Here is a 23,866-nt window from a genome sequence, read left to right as displayed (position 1 = left end):
CTAGCAGCCGCATTTTGGACCAACTGTAATCGTTTAATGCTAGACATGGGGAGACCCGAAAATAATACGTTACAGTAATCGAGACGAGACGTAACAAACGCATGGATAATGATCTCAGCGTCATTAGTGGACAAAATGAAGCGAATTTTAGCCATATTACAGAGATGAAAGAAGGCCGTTTTAGTAACACTTTTAATGTGTGACTCAAACGAGAGAGTTGGGTCAACGATAATACCCAGATTCTTTACCGAGTCGCCTTGTTTAATTGTTTGGTTGTCAAATGTTAAAAGTTGTATTATTAAATAGAGGTCGGTGTCTAGCAGGACCGATAATCAGCATTTCCGTTTTTTTTGGCGTTGAGTTGCAAAAAGTTGGCGGACATCCATTGTTTAATTTCATTAGGACACACCTCCAGCTGACTACTATCCGGCGTGTTGGTCAGCTTTTGGGGCATGTAGAGTTGGGTGTCATCAGCATAACAGTGAAAACTAACACTGTATTTGCGTATCATGTCACGTAGTGGCAGCATGTAGATAATGAAGAGTGCAGGGCCAAGGACCGAACCCCGGGGAACTCCACACGTTACCTTAACATAGTCCGAGGTCACATTGTTATGGGAAATGCACTGCATCCTGTCAGTAAGATAAGAGTAATACCAAGACAGGGCTAAGTCTAACATACCAATTTGTGTTTTGATACGCTCTATTAAAATATTATGATCGACGGTATCAAAAGCAGTGCTAAGATCGAGGAGCAGCAACATAGATGACGCATCAGAATCCATCATTAGCAATAAATCATTTGTCATTTTTGCGAGGGCTGTCTCCGTAGACTGATTTGCCGTGAAACCGGATTGAAAGGTTTCACATAGATTCTTAGGTGCTAAGTTTTCAGTTGGCTGCTCTGCAACAATTTTTTTGAGGATTTTCGAAATAAAGGGAATGTGAGACACCAGTCGGTAGTTTACCATGAGGTCAGGATCGAGGTTAGGTCTTTTAAGGAGAGGATGAATAACCGCTTTTTTGAATGCTAGGGGAACAGTGCCAGAGGAAAGTGATACGTTTATAATATTTAGCACTGATGGACCTATTAATACAAAGAGCTCCTTGATAAGTTACCCACTTCGGTCAAGTAAGCATGTTGTATGTTTTATTCCATTTACAAGGTGTAACAAATCTTCTAATGTTATTTCATCAAAACGCCGTATATACAGTCGTATCTGTGTTAATAGAACCCAGTTGTAGCTGGGACGCATTGTCTTTAATCTCCTTTCTAATGAGTTCAATTTTCTTATTAAAGAAATTCATAAAGTCATCTGCCGAGTGGGTGGAGCTACAGGAAGGAGTCCGTTGTTGGGTTAGCGATGCTACTGTACTTAACAAAAATGTAGGATCGTTTTTATTAAGGCGGATGAGATTTGAGTAACATTTAGCTTTAGCTAAGGTAAGCATGCGTTTATAAGTTATTAAACTATCACTCCATGCTTGATGGTAAACCTCAAGTTTAGTCGTGCGCCATTTGCGTTTAAGCCTTCTACATGATAATTTATGAGCTCTAATTTCTTCTCTAAACCATGGGGTACGCCTTTTTTAACTTCAGCGGTGCTATACTATCAATGGTTTCGCGCAGGGCGTAGTTAAAATTGTTAGTGAGGTTATCAATAGAGCCCACATACTTTGGGAATGGTGCCATTACCAAGGGCAGTAGGCCAGCAAGAGTCGTCGTTGTGGCAGCATTAATGTTGCGGCTGCTAGCTGTAGCCGAGGATCGTACCACCAAGTGCCCTGCCATCAACTGCCGCCCAGCTCACACTGCACCCGACCTCTATGGCCCCCGCCATGAGTGGTGAGCCCATTGGAGGGGGGACCCACGTTGCCTCTTCGGGCTGTGCCCTATGGGGACAGGCCTGGCCACCAGGGAGGTGGGGAGGGGAGGGGGGTGGACCTCTTTGTCTTCAGAGACCCTACTATGCCCCGGACAACATAGCTCCTAGGATCATTGGGATACACAAACTCCTCTACCTCGATAAGGTGGCAGCTCAGAAAGGAGTTTTTTGTATTTTTATTTTTTTATTTTTCTATCATCTTTAAAAAAAGACGTGTTGTGTCATAATGATTGCCAAAGATAGGCAACATTTCCAAAAAAAGTGGAGTTCCCTTGAAGTGTTTTTTTCCGCTGTTGAAGTTACGCACGTTTCTCCTGTTTGTATTCTCTCATCCAGCTTGCGGGAATGCGTAATACCTGCAAAAGTGCTTATGTTGTGAATAAAGGCAGGCTCATCACAAATGAAGCAGACTTTTTTGAGATGCTTTTTTTGGGGGTTACATGAAAATCATAGAATGTGGAGTTTTAATACCACTTGAGAATGTTATTTAAATCATTAAAAAGATAACACTTTTAAAAAAAAGTCTGTGTTTAGGGCTGCAACTAACGATTAATTTGATAATCGATTAATCTGTCGATTATTACTTCGATTAATCGATTAATGATCGGATAAAAAAGACAAACTACATTTCTATCATTTCCAATACCTTATTTATAAAACAGCATACTGGCACCATGTACTTTCGACTTGCCAAATAAAATAAGGCAAGTGTTACAAAAATGTTGTTGTTTTTTTATAAAGTGCACCATTGTCCTGCACAATAGAAATACTTTTGCTTAGTGGAATTTCAAACCTGGCTTTTACCTATTCCAACCATTCTGCAATGTTGGATGCTGAATGTCTTTACTCTAATGGCATGGTTGTAAGGCAGATTGACTTCATGTTCCATTCGTCTCCAATGTAGTGCCATGTACTGCCAAGGTAGGCTTCCGTGGCTACACTTGTCCACACATCAGTAGTGAGAGCAATTTTGCTCTGGGTGGCTTTTATGTCAGTCTACACAGCATGGAATGTCTGCTCGTACTTCCTCTCCATCAGTTTGGTAAAATGGGTCCTCGAGGGAAGAGTGTAACCAGGGTTGGGGACGTGAATCATTTGTCTAAAACCTTCATCCTCCACCATTGATAGTGGCCTCATGTCAGTTACCAACATATTCAGGATAGCATCAGTCAATTCAGCCGCTTGCTTTGGTGTTTCACACCTTCCTTTGTACCAAGTCGCTAATGCTGGCTTGTTTCTTTCTGAAATGAGAGAAACCATATAATGAATGTACATAGACCACAAAAAAAAAAAAACTAGCTAAATTGAAAAAAAGGACATTGGGGATGCAGTATACACCAATAATAACACGGAAATGTAACTCATCAGATCAGAACTGGATCAAATATTGTACACATTTCTGTTGTGAATAATAAAGGATTCATTTTAGGCTGCCTGTGAATAATAGTATGAAACATTCCAGCACCTTCATAACGTTTAGTTATACTAAAGCGTCACTCAAATCTAAATATATCTATATAGCTTTATTGGGCCCGGCTACATTGATCCTTTAAGAAACCAACCTGAGATATTTCTGTCCGTTACGTTTATTTCCAAATTGGTAACCGTGCGTTTTCTCTCTCAAAACGGAGTCAAATGTGCCGGAGACACATTATCAGCCCTGCATTGCAACAAAGACATAACGTTAACGTTACTCATAAAAAAGCTGAACTTATGAATGCCTGTTGCCACTCATAACAACACAGAAAATGAAGACGTCACACTATCCAAAACATTCCTAACACAATATACAACACCTCAACCGACGCAAGTAGGGAGGGTGGGGGAGCGAGGGGTTGGTGGTAGGAGGGGTGTGTATATTGTAGCCTGAATAGTTAGGTCTGTATGGGATTCTGGGTAATTGTTCTGGTGTGTTTATGTTGTGTTACGATGCGGATGTTCTCCCGAAATGTGTTTGTCCTTTTTGTTTGGTGTGGGTTCACAGTCTGGCACATATTTGTAACAGTGTCGAAAGTTGTTTTACGGCCACCCTTAGTGTGACGTGTGTAGCTGTTGATCAAATATATCTTGCAATAACACACATGCGTCTCACATGGCCAGATGCAACATACCACTAAGCTTGCATGCTGTCATTTCAGGATGTAGGGGGCGCTAAAGGCAGTGCCAATATGGCACTCCCTGAATATTGTTGATCTGGTAAAAATTGACCGGGGGACGTTGGCAAGCATGACCTATTAAGCGCCGTTCGTATTAAACTCGCGGGCCGCACCAACATTAAATTGTCATTTCAAAGCGCGAGCCGCATAATAACGTCTCGCAGTCGGCCCGCGGGCGCATGTTTGAGACCCCTGCACTAAATGGTCCCTAGAGTGTGAATGTGAGTGTGAATGTTGTCTGTTTATCTGTGTTGGTCCTGCAATGAGGTGGCAATTTGTCCAGGTTGTACCCTGCCTTCTACCCGAATGCAGCTCAGATTGGCTCCAGCACCCTCCGCAACTCTGAAAGGGACGAACGGTAGAAAAAGAATGGATGGAACACATAGAAAAGGGAAAGACGTGTTCAAGTCTCACATAAAGATTGTGGATAATGGGCAAAAAAAAAGAGCAGGTCTCCTTTCATACTATAAGTCAGGGATCACCAACGCGGTGCCCGCTGGTCTGTTCTAAAAATAGCTCAAATAGCAGCACTTACCAGTGAGGTGCCTCTACTTTTTAAATTGTATTTATTTACTACCAAGCTGGTCTCGCTTTGCTCGACATTTTTAAATCTAAGAGAGACAAAACTCAAATAGAATCAATCAATGTTTATCCTAAATCACCAGTGTCTCAAAGAGCTGCACAAACTACAACACAAACCACAACGACATCCTCAGTAGAGCCCACATAAGGGCAAGGAAAACTCACTTGGTCTTCACTTGTTTAAATAAATTCATTTATTTTTTTCACTTTGCTTTTGATAACTTTCAGAAAGAAAATTTTAGAGAAAAAAATACAACCTTAAATATGATTTTAGGAATTTTAAACACATATACCTTTTTACCTTTTAAATTCCTTCCTCTTCTTTCCTGACAATTTAAATCAATGTTCAAATAAATTTATTTTTTTTATTGTAAAGAATAATACATTAATTTTAATTTAATTCTTCATTTTAGCTTCTGTTTTTTTGACTAAGAATATTTGTGAAATCTTTCTTCAAACTTATTATGATTAAAATTCAAAAAAATTATTCTGGCAAATCTAGAAAATCTTTAGAATCAATTTCAAATCTTATTTCAAAGTCTTTTGAATTTCTTTTAAAATTCTTGTTCTGGAAAATCTAGAAGAAAAAATGATTTGTCTTTGTTAGAAATATAGCTTGGTACAATTTCTTATGTATTCTAACAAAATGCAGATTGGATTTTAACCTATTTAAAACATGTCATCAAAATACTAAAATTAATTTTAATCAGGAAAAATTATTAATGATGTTCCATAAATTCTTTTTTAATTTTTTTTCAAAAAGATTCGAATTAGCTAGTTTTTCTCTCCTTTTTTTCGGTTGAATTTTGAATTTCAAAGAGTCGAAATTGAATATAAACTATGTTTCAAAATTTTATTTAAATTTTTTTCCTGTTTTCTCTTCTTTTAAACCAGTGGTCCCCAAGGGCCGCGGCCCGATTGGTACCGGGCCGCAGAATAATTTTGTATTAATTGTTTTTATTTATTTATTTATTTAATTTTTTATTAAATCAACGTAAAAAAACACAAAATACACTTACGATTAGTGCACCAACCCTAAAACCTCCCTTTTTTATGACAAAAAAATAAATGAAATACCCCCCCCACTGTTTTAAACCGTTCAATTAAGTATTTTTTCCTTTCCATTATTTATTCTCTACAAAAAACCTTCTGTAAAAGGAAAAAAAATGTACAATGGAATGACAGACAGAAATACCAATTTTCTTATATATATATTTATAGATTTATTTATTAAAGGTAAATTGAGCAAATTGGCTTCTGGCAGTTTTTTTTAAGTGTGTATCAAACTAGTAGCCCTTCGCATTAATCAGTACCCAAGAAGTAGCTCTTGGTTTCAAAAAGGTTGGTGACCCCTGCTGTAAGTAAAGTCCCCACTAGGAATTTGAGATTGCTGTGGCCTCAAATGTTTAATTTCATTGGGGCTATTTCCAAAACTTGTGGTGAGAATGGATTTTTTGGTAGGTGCTTGTGCAGTCAAAGTACTGTAGCAATAGAAAGTTACTATTTTCCATCTGTATGTCACTGACCTGTTAAAGACTACATAAGACCCTTTTGCACCAAATAATTGTTCTTTATGGAGCAAAAAGGATTTTGTGGCTGTTTTGTCCTGCATTTTTTACAGCCAGAAGCTTTACATAAATCAGAAACAGGACCCTCACTAAAAATAATGATAACGATAATAATATTTTTTGGATTTATATAGCATATTTCTAGGCACCTGAAGCAATTAACAGTGAGACCCATCATTCACTCAGTCCACATTCATATGATGGTGGTAAGCTATATTTGTCACCACAGCTGCCTCTCCATGCACCACCAAACATGTATTAATTCATACACCAGTGTGGGTGGCACTGGAAACAAGGTGGGTGAAGTGTCTTGCCCAAAGACACAATGGCAGTGACTGGGATGTCGGAAGCTGGGCTTGTACCAGGAACCTTTCATGTTTGTGGGTGACTGCTCTACCTTGTGAACCACACTGCCCCCAAATCACAAGACAAAGACAAATGGTGAACCGTTGTCTTTTGCAATAAAACAACAATTAGCGGTTCCCCCCAAAAAAGTAATCCCTGAGAAATTAATAAGGGACACCTTGATAGCAGGGCTGGCCGACCTAATTGTGTTCACTAGGGCCGTGATGAGATATCGTTATGAGCAGCTGTTACTGATTTGAAACTTAAAAGACCAAACCATTGCATGGCTATTGTGACTGTAAATGCAAGTAATATAGTAAGAGATTGTCATGCATGTCATGACAGGTTTGGACTTTATTTTCTTGACTTTGTTTGGTATTGTTTCCTTTCCAGTGCTCTTATTTTCAGTGGTACTTCCTATTTGCTTCATTACTTTTGTTTGCCTTATTACTTTGGCCCCAGTTCTTTCTCACACACCTATCCCTGATTGGCAATCTGAGCACACCTGTTTCAGTGTGCCAATAGACCTCTTTATAAACCAGTTTGCCCTGCAGATAGTGCTCAATCTTTGTTTCTTGTTTCAATTGCATGTTTCCTGCATTTACTTTTGACATTAAAGTCATGTTTATCTGCGCTGTGCATCTTGGGGTTCAAGACCAACAAAACCTAACAGGTATGATAGAGCCAAGTACGAACCTCGCAGAATCTGGGTGGGCTGTCTGGAGGCAACAGATGGTTGCTCAGGAGAAAGCCGACGAGAAGTGGGCTTGCATGGTCTCTATGATGGAAAAGCTCTGTGGCTTGATTGCTGTACGATTAGTAGTTTTTCAGCTACCTCCCACATGTCCCTGTCGTCAGTTCCAGGGGGGCAGCCAGAGTCGGCAGAACATGAGATCCCCCATTTCCCTACCCGCTCTCTCTGACTTTCTTGGGATGTCTGGAATCTGTCCCTTGATGGGGGGGCTAAGGTCAGCTGTGGAACAGGGGAAGCACAGCTCTCACCTCTTCCAGTGATGCCACCTCAGATGCTGCCTCCACCATTCCTTCCTGTTCTAGTGGGACCTTCTCAGTTGCTGCTCCCACTATTCCTTCCTGTTCCAGAGAGGTCGCTGCCTGTCTCTATCTTGGTGGGGTCGTCGCCTACTTTGCCTTCTTGAACGTCATCGCCTATTGTGGGTCTTCGCCAGACACCATCGACCTCTTCGCCTGTGGTTAATACTCTCATGACGTCATCGCCGCTTTTCCCGAAGCACGCACACCATGCTAAACCACCCTATCGAAAACAGAGGCACGTACCTCGAGTGACGCTGGTAGTACCGGTGTGCAGCCCACGCTCACTTTCCACGCCAGCGGCAGAACACAGACTCTTCTCGTGCCTTCCAAGCATGCAGCAGAAGCACGCACTACGTTCCTGCCTTCCCCGTGCCTGCCCTCCGCGCATGCCGTCGACGCCTGCAGAAGATGCGACCATGCGCTTACCTTCCACGCTTCGTGAAGAGGCATGCACTTCTCGCTTGTCTGCCTTATCCTGAGCGCCAGTGGATTTCTACTCGTCGCCGCCGCCACCTATGTCTTTCTTGCTGGCTGCGGGGATTCAAGGCCTAGACTCGTGGCCAATCCTTTGCGGCAGGAGGGCAATACAGGGACCCTATGCCAGTCCACCCTTCACCCTCCCTTGTTTTAGACCTTAGTTAAACGTCTGCCATCCGTTTATTGATGGGGGGCTACTGTCATGACTGTCATGACAGGTTTAGACTGTTGATTTTCTTTACTGTGTTTGGTATTGTTTCTTTTACAGTGCTCTTTTTTTCGGTGGTACTTCCCCTTTTTACCTCATTACTTTGGACCGAGCGCTGTCTCCCACACCTGTCCCTGATTGGCAATCTGAACACACCTGTTCCAGGTTGCCCATCAGGCTTCTTTATAAACCAATCTGCACTGCATACAGTGCTCAATCTTTGTTTCTTGTTTCAATTGCATGTTCCCTGCATGTGCATTTCCCAGTTGCACTATTTATTTTTGACATTAAGTTATGTTTACCTGCTCTACGCCTGCCATCTATGCATCTTGGGGTTCAAGACCAACATAACCTATTAGATGTGTTACAGGTAAGTGCTTTGCACACATTTTAAACTTTCAACGTGTTGCTCGCGTCACTCGTTCACTCGAGAGGGTGACAAGTGTGGCTACTTGTTGTTCAACAGTTAATGCATTCTTTCTGTCCGAGCAGATGCAATTGCAACGGCCGTTACATAAGTTAATTATAGACTAGATGCAACAGCAATTTGAATATGCTTGCTCCTTACGTTCCATCATAACACCTCTAGTCTTCACCCCTATAAACGTGTACAGTATGTTCTTGCCACAAGAAGAGCTGAGGTTGATTAGCTTAAACATTTTTATCATCTCATTTCCTGATCTTCTTCAGGGTTCCCAGGCCACTGTGGGATGCTAACAGACTGGTGCTACGTTGAGGCTAAAGGAGCATGGTGAAACACCAACCCTTCCAGGTCTATGAGAAGCAGGTGTTCGTGTCCTTTGTCACTGGCATCTATGGTTGCCGTTGGAAACGGTACCAGCGCTCTCAGGACGACAGCTCCAAGGTAAGAAAATATTGGTAATTTATTTTGAGATGGGTGTGAATCATTGTTTCATCAAAAAGTCCACTTCAGGTATTATATAAACATCCGGTTTACATTTGAAACGGAATGACAGGAGACTGTGTAGCTTAGCAATCAGAACCGAGCCGTATTCCGTGGTGGAAATGGAGACTAATTGGGTATTGTTAATCTAGCCTGTAACATGGAAACAATTATATTGGTCAATCTGATTGGCAAAGCAACAGTCCAATATTGTCAAGAGATCAAAGAAGTTAAACTAATTCCTTCTGCACTGACGATCTTTTTAGTAATGTGAGAATTATTATGATAATCTAGGTTTAGCCAGGACTGATTGATTTAATGATTTATTTGAAATGTGGAATTACAACGCATGACATGGAATGCTAACAACGCTGCTAATGGTCGTAGCTGCGGCTGTCAAGGTGACCAATTCTTGACAAAACAAAGCATACATGTGGTTTCAGCACATGGAATTATATTGTTCAGCATTTACCTTGGGGACCAGGCTAATGTGGTGTTTCCTTTAGGCTGCTTCTCCGTCCAATATTGCCAAGTTTGCTTACTATAAGTGACTTGATTTCATAGAACTTGGCACTTTCTCCGTCGTGTAACAATAAGAACTTAGACATCATTGTCTTGCACACGGACCTCTTTAAGTGTTGAATTTCACAGGCAAGAGTTGACAGCAACAGATTTGTATGTCTGACCCAGGAATCAAGGCTAATGCTCACTCTTTGGCAGCTTCTTTTTGTATTTTCATGGATTAATAAGCACTGTATGGATATTTTGGGGCTGAAGATTAATTCTGCTTCTGTGTGGTAGAGATAGTCAGTGCGACGGTTGTGGTAGTTGTCTGCTACACGATTGATGTTTTGTTTTTCTGATTCAGTGAGTGTCGTCTTTCGCACTCATATTCTCAGTTCGGGTGTGTTGATCTCTGCCTGTTTGTGTTTTGTTTGTTTGATAGAGACATTGCACAATACATACTGTGTATTGCGTGGACCATATATTTAGTTTTAGATACACCATCTGGTGCATAAGTAACGTAATCTGGGTTCACAATCCCAACAATCAGACCTCTCCCCCCGCTTGTGTCTAGGTAGCACTATCCCAAATGACACACTCCTCGCCTCCTGATCCACAGCCACCTTTGATACCGCTTCTGCTGTACTAGGCCAACTTGATGGCCCTTCGCTAGGATTTTGTAGGCCCTGCAGAGGGATTGGCCCAAGCATCCCACTTCAATGGGTTGGCATCTTGCCCGTCAATCATAGTGACTCCTCCACTAGCTCAGCATACTTTGCCCTCTTCCCTTTGTGGACCTCCTCCATACGGCTCTCTATGGCACAGTGAGCTCCAAGGGAATTGTCTGCTTCAAGGCGACTGAGGAAAGAACAATGTCTGGCCTTAATGTTGTCTTGGCGATTGCTTCAGGGAACTTCAGCTGCTTCTCCAGATCAACTGTCATCTCCCAATCACGTGCCATTGCTAACATGCCAGAGGAAGAGTTTCGGGCTGCTGCTGTAGACTTCTCCCCAGCTCTGATAAAAGTGATGGTGTTCTTTACTGGGCGAAGGCTCTTACTCTGGCAGATCCCACTGCAGATGGAATCCGCTATAGGTTTCAAGGCCTGGTCATGTCGCCAGCGTTATTGCCTTTTGCCGAGGGCTTTTGTGTAGCAGCTTAGGATGTGCTCCAAAGTTCCTCACCTCTGGCAGAGGAAAATTAAGAGCTTGGATGGATTTGGCAACACCTTGTAGACCGCTTGGATTAAGACTAATGTCTGATGGGGTTCAGCTGTCCACAGCTTGGTCTATGTGACCTTGCGCTTGTGCCAAAGTTGTCACGTGGTACGAAGTCACGAGGCTTCACATGTCATCATTTCCGGCTTCTCCTCTACATGAGGCAATCCCGATATTCCTCCATTACTTGACACATGCCATAAAGCCTCTACACATTTAGTCTCATTACTAAACAAAATCGTACATCCGGTGATGATCCCCTTTTGCGCGAGTTAGAGGTTGTTGTTCGGGAGGAGACTCTCAAGTGGAAGTTGGTTTAGTAATCCAAGATGAGGTCTTTGAACTCCTATGTAATGTGATGCCGGTTCAGAGCTTCTCCGACAAGCTTGTGGTATATTGATCTGTAGGCATTTGTGGGGTCCAGCCACAGTACAGCCAGGCGCCATTTGTTCTTCCTTGACTAGCCCTGTGACCACGTTTTTGGGCTCCAGACACCTGGATACTGTTTAGATCCTTTCTTTTTGTACCAAGGTATCGATGTAGGAGTTCCTCAGGAGGTGGTATATCAGTCGCCTGTTAACTAGGCTAAAGACGATATTCAATTCAACAGTCTATAGAGAGATGGTTCGGAACTGATTGATAGTCTTAGACTTTTTGTCCTTTAGGATCCACACAACCTCCACTTGTCTTCACTGGTCTGCTACCTTTCCCTTTCTCACCTTCAGAATTTACCTGAGACTCTGTAGTAGCCTGGGCAGTTCTTGTCCACTTTATAAAATACTCCACGAGGCCCCAGAGCAGAGCTTGCTCTGTCCCTTTTAACAAATTCCTGGATTTCCTTACAACCGGGCTCCTTCTTGTTAAACTCCCTAGCTGGTGCAGGTGGCTTAATCAGAGACCTGCAACAGCCTAGGTCTTGCTTTCTGCATTCATTGCTGTAGGTCTTCTTCAGTTAGTGGTCGATTTCAGCTTTGGAGCAGTTAGGTTGAAAACTATGCTTCTTTTCTATTAGCTGTTTTGTGAACCCAAGTGGGATTGCCAGGAAGGCAGTTCACCTCCGAGACCTTTCCTTCTTTCTCTGCCTATGCCAGGGGTCGGGAACCTTTTTGGCCGAGAGAGCCATGAAAGCCAAATATTTTGAAATGTATTTCCGTGAGAGCCATATAATATTTTTTTAACACTGAGTACAATTAAATGCATGCATTTTTAAGTAAGACCAACATTTTTAGAGAATGATAAGTCTCTTATTCTTTTTAATAACGTTGTTATTGGAGCAGTACATCTCGGATGGTAGAGTGGCCGTGCCAGCAACTTGAGGGTTCCAGGTTCAACCCCCGCTTCCGCCATCCTAGTCACTGCCGTTGTGTCCTTGGGCAATACACTTTACCCACCTGCTCCCAGTGCCACCCACACTGATTTAAATGTAACTTAGATATTGTGTTTCACAATGTAAAGCGCTTTGAGTCACTGGGTAAAAGCGCTATATAATTATAATTCACTTCACAATATAATTCACGTATTCTAAAGCTAACCAATAATAAATATAATACTTCTTACCATTAATACGACCTCTTGAACAGGTGCGTTAGAAAATAAATGGTTGGATTAAAATGCATGAGAATGTCTTATCTTTTGAACGTTATTTTAAACACTGTGATTATCAGCGGAATTATTCATTACTTATCATGTTAGGCAATGCCAGCTAACATTTATCTGAGAGCCAGATACAGTCATCAAAAGAGCCACATCTGGCTCTTGAGCCATAGGTTCCCTACCCCTGGCCTATGCCATTGAGTTCTCCTTAAAGTCATCAACCTCTTGTGGATTATGCTGCACAAGTCCGCAAGAGTACCCTTCTCTTCACTCGCAACATTGAGTTGCTGCCTCAAGCTCTTCAGTTCCTGTCTGTGCTTATGGATCTTGCTAGCTCTTTTGTTCATGGTATAGGGGGGGCTTTACTGCTTGTTTTTCCTCCAGCCCGTACCTCTCTGCAGCTAGGCTAATAATGATCGTTGTTGCCATCTTGACGCATCGTTCGGTTCCTCCTTTGGCAGTTGCCTCCAAGATTGTGTCTGTGTCTTCATCAACATTGATCCACTTCTTCTCCTTACCAACTTGGGGCCACTTCACCTGACAATGTTCTGATATCCTTTGTGCATCAGGTGCTTGCATCACCTGGAGGCTCTTGGCACTGTGGGGTGACTTCGGGTCAGGTTCATCTTGCCTCTCACTAGTCGTAGTTTCTTTTCGCTCTGACTCTGCCACCTTCTGCAAACACTTATCTTGGCCTGGTGGATCTATAAGCCGTGTCAGTTTTTGCATTTTTTGCCAAATATATCGATATAGTAGTACAGTACAAGCTAATTTGCTGGGACGGCCAAACTTCTCCATTATCTCCCATAAGCCAAATCTGCTGACAAATTCAAAAGCCCTGCTCGTATTGCCTTTTTTTCTTGAATTTGATTCACAGCATTGTATTCAGTGTTGATGCTTCCACGTTCTGCACAGAACCCGCACTGGCTTTCCTGGAGGAGATATTGCTCAATATGTTGTCAACAGTAAAAAGATGCCAAAGTGATTATCACAGGCTTGTCTTTCTACTTGTAAATGTGGATGATGATCACATATTTTTTCTGTTGATGGACCTTCCCATTGACTTGAAGAGTTATGTCAGTTTACGCATAATGGCTGGAGTGCCTGCCTTGTAAACCCAGCGTTGTTGTGTTTTCCTGAAGCAACTTGACTCCTGCCTCTGAGCACTATCCCCCACACTTATTTTCTGTTATCAATCAAGATTATTTAAATTGTGCAGTTGCTGTCTTTTGTTGTTGGAACTTTGATTGTTGATGGAGAAATATCTATTGGATGTGGATGAGGTGTCTGCTCCATACTTTTCCTAAGTTTTTGCTGCATTGTACAAAGTGTTAGAAAAAAGTAGTGGCTTATAGTCCGGAATTTATGGTATGGTATGTATTATTAGCGTATCTCCTATATGAAAAAACGTATTGCCGTATGCTTTTTTTTTGGCGTCTTGAGCACAGTAAGCACTGAATCTAAAAGGAAAATAAAAGTGGATTCCGTTGAAGATGCATTTTGGACTGGGTCTAAAATGCCCATAAAAGTGGTGGATGCCCCTTTCATGTTTGAAAACGGCTAACGCCATGAGTAGGAGCATGATAAAATTAAAGTGCAGTAAATGGTTGAGTGTCTCGGTGATGCCCCATATAGTACACGCAAACTCCTCAATCGAAATAAGGCGGTCTGCACCACCTTTAAATGGTACATAATGTGTTAGTAGACCACACGCAACATGCCCACTAGTGGTATACATGATTTTATAGATTGCACACGCTGTTTAGCTTGCTGTATTAGGATCTTTGTAAAAAGGAGGCCGTCATGTAACAACAGTTGTGTGGATTTCTTACTAAAAATAGACATGCAGTCAAATCCAGAAAACACTGCACAAATAAAAATTCCGAAGTATTAAACATTTTTTGGGGACATTGCAATCAACGTGGAATAGATCTCAGGAGGTTTTTTTGCATTGCACGCCCAAACCGTGCCCACAATAACTTATTGGTCTTGCTGCGACAAATGTTTTTATCATCATGGCGCATCAAGTTTAAAATAGCATCTTAAAGCGAAACAATTATTCGAGGATCGTGTCGCTAGCTTTAATGCTACATCGACCACAAGCAGAGGAGAACGCTACGCTGGTAGTTTACTTACTTCAATGTTGTCAACAAAAGTAGCAGGAAGTGCTAAAACTAAGGGAGCAGAAGAGTCGAAAAATAATCAAAACACACAAAAGGACTCAAGAACAAAAACCGTCAGATCTGGGAGGCGGATCGTGACATTACACCCCTTTAAGGGACAGATCCCAGATGTCCCACCAAATGCAAGGAACCACCCCGCCCTACAACAAGACAGTCCAGAAGTGAACGGAGGGCGGAGGGAGGACACTGTGGAGGGTCGCCAAGTCCTGTGTCCCCGAATCCACCGGGGACACGACCCCAAACACACGTCAAAAGTGTGTTTGGGGTCATTGTCCTGTTGGAACACCCAACTGCGCCCAAGACCCAACCTCCGGGCTGATGATTTTACAGTGTCTTGAAGAATTTGGAGGTAATCCTCCTTTTTCATTGTCCCATTTACTCTCTGTAAAGTACCAGTTCCATTGGCAGCAAAGCAGGCCCAGAGCATACTACCACCACCATGCTTGACAGTTGTAATGGTAATCCTGGGATTAAAGGCCTCAACTTTTCTCTTCCAAACATATTGCTGGGTATTGTGGCCAAACAGCTCAATTTTTGTCTCATCTGACATCACATGGTTGAAGGTAAGACCTTCTGGAGGAACGGTCTGTAACAATGTGGATTTCCTACTAAAAAGGGACGTATGTTTAAATCCAGAAAAGTTTGTACACAAGTAAAAATCCAAGCACATTTCTTTGTGGTTAGAGTGTTCGCCCTGAGATAGGTACGTCGTGAGTTCAAACCCTGGCAGAATCATACCAAAGACTATAAAAATGGGACCCATTACCTAGGGCTGGGCTATATATCGATATACCTGATATATCGCGCGTTTGTCTCTGTACAATATAGAAAATTACTATATCGTAATATTCGAGTATACATTTTCCTCACACGGTTGCTTTTAGCTGCAGGCATTACACTACATGCTCTTCTCGCTCTTTCCTGTCTCTCCTTCTCACAGACAGCAAGCGCACCTTCTTACATACGTCACATACAACGTCGTACGCCCTCGCGGAGCAGATAGGTAGCAGCATGGGTAACGTTAGCTGCACGTAAGCGATGATAATAAAGACCTTCGATCCCTCAGAAGGAGCCGTGCGAGTGATAATCCGAGAGAAAGAAGGTGCGAATGAAGGAAGAATTAATTCCCAAGAAAAACAGCAGGGGGTCCATCGTCTGGCGGTGGTTTGGCTTCAAGTGAGTATATGTCGAACAGAAAACCGTAATTTGTCAAGTGTGGGCCAAAAGCGTTGCAACAAAAAGTAGCAATATTCTAAAATGTAGCATCCTATCCTTTAATTTTCCTGAATGAACTATCCTGAAGGAATCAATAAAGTACTATTTATCTATCTATCATTTGAAAAGTCACCTGCTTGAGAATGAAGAGTGTTTAATCCGCAAGTCAACATCACCATTTGGTGTCACACCCCCACAACATTAAAATGCCGAGGCAAACATTTCCAGATGAACACCGATGGAGGAGAATGACGCTATGGCTTTTGGGCCAATCAGATTCCAGGATGGAACACAGTGCCCTGGTTGGTCCCCACTAGCCAATGGTGTGCTATGTACAAGCTCATGTCCGCAAAATAGCTTTAGCTGGCGCCATAGTGATGTACTTTAAAAGAATGTAACAAAGTGATAAAAACACATCTTCACAAATTTGCACCGAGACCGTAGTAGGTAATCATCAACTAGTGAGGGCCCACAGTATAAAATAAAAATTATTAAATGTTTCCGTATATTGTTCTCAGAGATTTTTTTTTTTACATTTGTGTGCAAAACCCTTCATGATGATATATCTTCTTATTTTTACAGTGGGAATGTTCGTGGTTTGTCATCCTGTGCTGCTCCTTTTTTCTGCTTCTCTTTTGGGCCTACTTCTGGTTGGTGGCTCAAAATGACTTTAATGAGTTCAACTGGTGAGTCTATGTTTACGGGTGTGTGTGTGTTTGTGTTTATGCGTGCGTGTGTGCTTGTTTACGTGTACACGTGTGTGAGTCATCTATCAATAAGTTTGTTCGAGTAATTACTTTGTAGATAAAACACAATGTATAGCCTCAATGTGAATTTTAGGGAAAATTGTTGAAATAACCAAAACATTTTTGGTTGCCTTAACCTTCATTATTTTTGGAATCTATGTGAAGTTTGCTTATTCTCCCCGTAATTGCGTGGGTTCCCTCCGGGTACTCCGGTTTCCTCCCACCTCCAAAGACATGCACCTGGGGATAGGTTGATTGTCAACACTAAATTAGCCCTTGTGTGTGAATGTGAGTGTGAATGTTGTCCGTCTATCTGTGTTGGCCCTGCGATAAGGTTGTGACTTGTCCAGGATGTAACCCGCCTTCCGCCCGAATGCAGCTGAGATAGGCTCCAGCGACCCCAACAGGGGCAGCATTAGAAAGTAATGCTTAATATTTTTTTCTAATGAAATAAATCGAATTGTTGCAGCCCTACATGAACCTAATATAGAATCTGCTATAATCACATACGTGCTGCAGGATAAAACACAATTGGAAAAGAAAAATGTTGCAAAAGCCAAAAACACATATTCCACACAATTAAACTTCATGAGAAAAATGCTGCAAGTTACAGAACAAAACGCAGGTTAGTTAGTCTACCAAGTCAAACCTGAAGGATGTCCGTCTTTAAAGACTTAAGAGGTACTATTTACAGTATTATATAGCAACGGATTTGTAATAAATATAATGGATAGAATTTATGATATTTTTTTGTATTTCAGATGCCCAAAGTTCTTGACAGTGAAATACATGTATTCACTTCTCAGTCACACATTAGTAACCTGGTTTAGTCTTTTGAGTGTATGTTTAATTTGACATATTCCGCCCAAAATTCACAATGTGTATTTTCAGGTAAAGAACTCTACTTTTAAAGGGAAAGACACAATTTGTGTTAGTGTACGGTACCGCTCATACTGTATCTCTACTGTACTCTAACCTGTTCAAACTGCAGGTCTGTATACAACCGCTCTGGAGAATGGAGGGATGAGACCATCCCCATACTGGCATCCACCATTGCCGGATTCAGCTATATTTCAGTCTTGATGGTAAAAAATGTTTTAATTGGAGCACAATCTACCATTAATTGGAGAGTATCAATAATTAACTGTTTTTTTTTTTTTTTATTAGATCTTGGCACTTTTCCACATATCCTTGGGCCAACAGTTAAATCTCTACTGGCTGCACAAGGTGTAGTGATTAACATTGTTTGTTGTTTTTCCAAATACTTCACATTCTTATGCTCTCCACAGATTGGAGTGCTGGCCACGCTGCTCACCACTATCTCTGGTGTGGTCTCTGTTGAGGACATTTGGGGCGAGGAGTGGGATGTCCTGCTAGTGTCCCTGCATGTGAGTTCAGACTACAAGACCATTGACTGGGTCTATAAAGTCTGCACAGTAAATATTTTAAGAGGAGGCAAAATGTGTTATAGTGCCTTCCTAGAAGTCAAAATGCATGCTACAGTGCCCTCTTGGTGGGGCCTGAATTTGCTAAAGTGCCCTCTTAGGAGACAACATGTGTGCTAAATCCCTCTTGGGAGCCAAAACATGCACCAAAGTGCCCTATTGGGAAATTCAAAACACGCTAAAGTGCCGTCTCATGAGTCAAATAGTGCTAAAAGGCCGTCTTGGGAGCTAAAACGCATTTCAAAGTGCCCTCTGGGGAACCAAAACACGTATCACTATCAGTGCCCTCTTAGGAAACGCATGTTAGAATTGTCACGTACCCGCATGGCTGCGATCGTTGTGAACCCAAGATGCAGGAGCCAGGATGGTGACAGGCAGATAAGACAAGTAGTTAATTGTATTTAACACATGAGCAGTTATGCACACAGAATGCAGCTAATTGTAACAGAAACAATCCTCGAGCCCTGAAAAATGGGCGAGGCAGGCATCTATAGAAGCCAGCTGATTGACAACCACTACCCGGTGTTGTCAGGCTGCCAATCAGCGGCAGGTGAGGGAAAAGAGCACTCTGGGAGACATGCCGGAAAGGGAATCAAAAATAAGAGCGCTACACAGGAAATAACCAAACTAAGAAACATAACAAGATGTGATGTGACAGATCGTACCCTGTTGAGAGCCAAAACACACTAAAGTTCCCCCCCTAAAAGCTACAACGCATGGCGTGGCGCAGTTGGGAGAATGGCCGTGCGCAACCCGAAGGTCCCTGGTTCAAATCCCACCTAGTACAATCCTCGTCATGTCCGTTGTGTCCTGAGCAAGACACATCACCTTTGCTCCTGATGGGTGCTGGTTAGCTCATTGCATGGCAGCTCCCTCCATCAGTGTGTGAATGTGTGTGTGAATGGGTGAATGTGGAAGTAGTGTCAAAGCGCTTTGAGTACCTTGAAGGTAGAAAAGCGCTATACAAGTACAACCCATTTACCATTTTACCATTTAAAGTGATTTTTTGACAGCCAAAACTAACTTAAGTGCAGTCTTAGGACCCAAAATGTATACTTTAATGTCCTCTTGGGAGTCAAAACCCATGCAAAAGTGCCCTTTCGGGATGAGGTAGTGTAGTGTAGAACAGACTTTCGATGGATGTGGGGGAGGCGGGTTTAATGCTAACTCGATGATAAATGGGCTATACTTGTATAGTGTTAATCTACCTTCAAGGTACTCGAAGCACTTTCACACTATTTCCACATTCACCCATTCACACACACATTCACACACTGATGGTGGTGCTGTCATGCAAGGCCCTAACCACAACCCATCAGGAGCAAGGGTGAAGTGTCTTGCTCAAGAAAACAACGGGCATGACCAGGATAGCGGAAGCCGGGGATCGAATCAGTAACTCTCAGGTTGCTGGCACGGCCGCTCTACCAACTAAGCCACGCCATCCCTCTAGCTAATATGGTAGGCTGTTTCTGAAAGGATGAATTATACACAAACAAGTATTCAAATGTAATGAAAGTTGTATTGTTATTCAGAGAGGGAGCAGGGTGAGCTGTGAACAAGCTTTATTGTACAGTATGAAACATCAGGCTGCTTACATTGATACTTTTGCAAACATGAATTAATTTCAATTCATCCCATAGATCACAGTAAATGTTTCTTGAATATTTGTTGAGTGAAAAAACACATTAAACTCAAGCAGACTTGTAGGACCAAGAAATAATATCCCACATTATTGTTACAATAACTTGTATGTTGGGCCCTCTGTTGATCCTTATTGAGCCAGAACGATATATCACAGAATCAGTTTGGATTATCTGGTCCACCAACATTGTCATTAGTTGTTAAATCAGTAAACAATCTCAAATGTCTGAATATGGTTTTCACAAATAGTTTCCATGTCAGTCCACAGCACCTTTCCTGCACATTGGAGCGCTAACAACCATCACAGCTCTCAGCTGGCTGGTAGCTGGATATGTGGTCCGCAGAGAAAGATCCAGTAAGTCATTGCTTCTGTTTGACTTCCGCTTTCAACGGCAGTACTAGAAAAGTATTTGGTGAGCCCAGAGCTCCGCCATCTTCCATCTACATTTCTTAAACCTTACTAAGCACTTATTCATTTGTGCTACTTAAAGGGGAAAATTATCACAATTTCAAAAGGGTTAAAAACAATAAAAATCAGTTCCCAGTGGCTTGTTTTATTTTTCGAAGTTTTTTTCAAAATGTACACCTCCCGGAATTTCCCTAAAAAAAGCTTTAAAGTGTCTGACTTTCGCTAACCGTAAATCCACTGTCCATTTTCCTGTGACGTCATACAGGGCTGCCAATACAAACAAACAACGGCGAATAGAACAGCAAGATATAGCGACATTAGCTAGGATTCAGACTTGGATTTCAGCGGCTTAAGCGATTCAACAGATTACACATGTATTGATACAGATTGTCAGAGTATGGAGGCAGATAGCGAAAATGAAATTGAAGAAGAAATTGAAGCTATTGAGCGAATAGCTATCGACGCTATTCGGCCATAGCATGGGTGTACCTAATAAAGTGGCCCATAGCATGGTTGCCTTATTAGCATCGCCGGTAAAATGTGCAGACCAAACGATCAGGACTTTCGCATCTTGTGACCCTTGAGCAACTTAAATCCGTCGATTGGTAAGTGTTTGTTTCGCATTAAATGTGGGTATCTAGTTTCAAATGTACATACAGCTAGCGTAAATAGCATGTTAACATCGATTAGCTGGCAGTCATGCCGTGACCAAATATGTCTGATTAGCACATAAGTCAACAACATCAACAAAACTAACCTTTGTGATTTCGTTGACTTAATCGTTGCAAATGCATCTGCAGGTTATCCATACATCTCTGTGCCATGTCTGCCTTAGCATCGCCGGTAAAATGTGCAGACACTCTGGCAAACTCAATGGGGGTCTGGCGACAGATTTCTTGCCAGTGGTGCAACTTGAATCCCTCCCTGTTAGTGTTGTTACTCCAACAACACACCGACGAGGCATGATGTCTCCAAGGTTCCAAAAAATAGTCGAAAAAACGGAAAATAACAGAGCTCAGACCCGGTGTTTGTAATGTGAAAATGAAAATGGCGGGTGTATTACCTCGGTGACGTCACGTTCTGACGTCATCGCTAAAAGACCGATAAACAGAAAGGCGTTTAATTTGCCAAAATTCACCCATTTAGAGTTCGGAAATCGGTTAAAAAAATACATGGTCTTTTTTCTGCAACATCAAGGTATATATTGACGCTTGCATAGGTTTGGTGTTAATGTTCCCCTTTAACACCTAGCTTAGCAAACAGCTGGCCTGCTCTTGGCTGGCTCTCAGTGTGTAACATTATTCTTAAGTGATAATGTTATGTGATAATGAAACTAAAGATACTAAGAAATTCAGTTTATTTTAAATGGGTTGTACTTGTATAGCGCTTTTCTACCTTCAAGGTACTCAAAGCGCTTTGACACTACTTCCACATTTACCCATTCACACACACATTCACACACTGATGGAGGGAGCTGCCATGCAAGGCGCCAACCACCACCCATCAGGAGCAAGGGTGAAGTGTCTTGCTCAGGACACAACGGACGTGACGAGGTTGGTTCGAGGTGGGATTTGAACCAGTGACCCTCGGGTTGCGCACGGCCACTCTCCCACTGCGCCACGCCGTCCCTTTCTGTAATAAAGGTGTTTTTTTATTACATAGCTGCCAAGCCTCACTCTTTGAGCGTGACAGTCATGCAATCTAACCCTTTTCCCATCACATGCCACACTTGACATTTATCACGCTTATTTTTCCCCATTCACTACTCTATATTTATTTTTTCACAATAATACATTTGTTTCAATGCGGCCTGCCATAGTTCGAGTAATTCTGATTGATTTACCGAAAGAACCAATCACAGACCAATCCATAATCCTTGTGCCTAAATCTAGCCAACCACAGAAGGCACCATGCAGTGTAAACCAATCAAAAGCGACCTAAAGCAGGTCTTTACATCTTTTTTTTTGACACAACTCAGTGCAGTTTTGTCAACGCGGTGACTTTCTTGATAAATCTAGGAACTTTCCAACTCCTTTAGTGACTTTCTCAAAAGCGAGTTTTTTGGGATGTTTTGGAGACATAAAAGTGCACATCACTCTAATGTCCTCAACGTACAAGCAGAGCTCTTGTGAGCTCTTTGAGCCGTACCTCACAGGCGGTCCCTGTATGTCTGCTTTTAGACAGCTTGTACTAAAAACACATTTCATTGTACTTTTCAATGCAATGACATTAACGTTTAATTCCATTCCAGTCAGAGCAGAAAGGAGACGCACACCCAGTCTGTGCAAAGCTGCCGCTGTTTCTGCCTTGGTAGAGATGTAAATCTAACTTTCATCACTGTCACGCTTCAAATAAATATAAACCAATCGTTCATGTCAATGAGCCAGTCAATGGATTTGGTTCGTTCCAGTATATCACAACTCTCACTTTCGTCTTTCAGAAACTTAACAGCCCCGGTATTATTAGCTTCGGGAATCTGCTCCCCACTGTATATGGAGTCACATGATTAGCTGCTAGCTTGTCAGCCAGGGACTAAAAATAAATGCGGTGCCTTATTTAAAAGAAGAGTAATTATGCCGCATTGACTCCCATCCAAAAAAGAAAAAATATTAATTAAAGAAATCTAAATTTTTTTCTCTCTTAGATTTCCAAATGACAATATTAATCATCTACGCCATCATTCTCCTGACCCTATATTTGGCACCGCTCTCATTTTCCTGTCCCTGTATAATGGACAGCCCCAGCCTCAAACCTCGACCAGATGTTATTGGCCGACGAGGAGCACCAATGGTGAGTTGACCCAGTCAAGAGTTTAATCATCACCTCACTATAACCTGTTAGGTGACTTAGTCGGTACAGGTATTGGTATCACACTTGTGTGGTAATTGTTCTTGGTCCCACACCTAAACATGTAATGGTGGACATCATAAATGAGAAAAAATGAAGAGTCTGTGGAAATGTGTTCATTCAAATGTTGTCTGTGCTCCAGCTGGCCCCAGAAAACACCATGGTGTCGTTCAACAGAGCCCTCCAGCATGGAGCCATCTCCCTGGAGGCTGACGTCACTCTCAGGTCACTAAGCAGACATTTTCATCCATATTTCATAAGCTATTTATATGTGCAATTAAAAGCAAAATGCATGGAGTGCTGCTTAGGTGTAGCAAAATGTGTTCCTCCGGTGCTCTTAAGTTTAGGGATCCAAGAGAAACTTAAAATAAAAAATCTGAGGCACTCTAAAACAGTGGTTCTCAAATAGGGGTACACGTACCCCTGGGGGTACTTACAGGTATGCCAAGGGGTAGGTGAGATTTTTTTTAAATATTCTAAAAAGAGCAACAATTCAAAAATCCTTTAGAAATATATTTATTGAATAATACTTCAACAAAATATGAATGTAAGTTCATAAACTGTGAAAAGAAATGCAATATTCAGTGTTGACAGCTAGATTTTTTGTGGACATATTCCATAAATATTGATGTTAAAGAATTATTTTTTGTGAAGAAATGTTTAGAATTAAGTTCATGAATCCAGATGGATCTCTATTACAATCCCCAAAGAGGGCACTTTAAGTTGATGATTACTTCTATGTGTGGAAATCTTTATTTATAATTAAATCACTTGTTTATTTTTCAGCAATTTTTTTTGTTATTTTTATATATTTTTTTCAAATAGTTCAAGAAAGACCACTACAAATGAGCAATATTTTGCACTGTTATTAAATTTAATAAATCAGAA

General features: G+C 41.7%; 1 protein-coding gene across 4 annotated transcripts in view; it reads left to right on the top strand.

The window, feature by feature from the left end:
* Positions 1-23,866, top strand: part of gdpd5a (glycerophosphodiester phosphodiesterase domain containing 5a) — a 101,767-nt gene that overhangs the window by 23,514 nt on the left and 54,387 nt on the right. For all 4 annotated transcript variants that reach the window (XM_061898169.1, XM_061898171.1, XM_061898168.1 and 1 more), the window contains exons 2-9: positions 8,965-9,139; positions 16,473-16,576; positions 17,628-17,721; positions 17,804-17,863; positions 17,926-18,024; positions 19,984-20,077; positions 22,776-22,921; positions 23,121-23,203. In XM_061898169.1, the coding sequence (XP_061754153.1) occupies positions 9,023-9,139; positions 16,473-16,576; positions 17,628-17,721; positions 17,804-17,863; positions 17,926-18,024; positions 19,984-20,077; positions 22,776-22,921; positions 23,121-23,203 (797 nt within the window). In that variant the 5' untranslated portion in view covers positions 8,965-9,022. The remainder of the gene's footprint in view (positions 1-8,964; positions 9,140-16,472; positions 16,577-17,627; positions 17,722-17,803; positions 17,864-17,925; positions 18,025-19,983; positions 20,078-22,775; positions 22,922-23,120; positions 23,204-23,866) is intronic.

The sequence above is a fragment of the Nerophis ophidion genome, linkage group LG04 (assembly GCF_033978795.1).
Source record: "Nerophis ophidion isolate RoL-2023_Sa linkage group LG04, RoL_Noph_v1.0, whole genome shotgun sequence".
Taxonomy (NCBI): Eukaryota; Metazoa; Chordata; class Actinopteri; order Syngnathiformes; family Syngnathidae; genus Nerophis; species Nerophis ophidion.
This window is presented reverse-complemented; position numbering and strand designations above follow the sequence as displayed.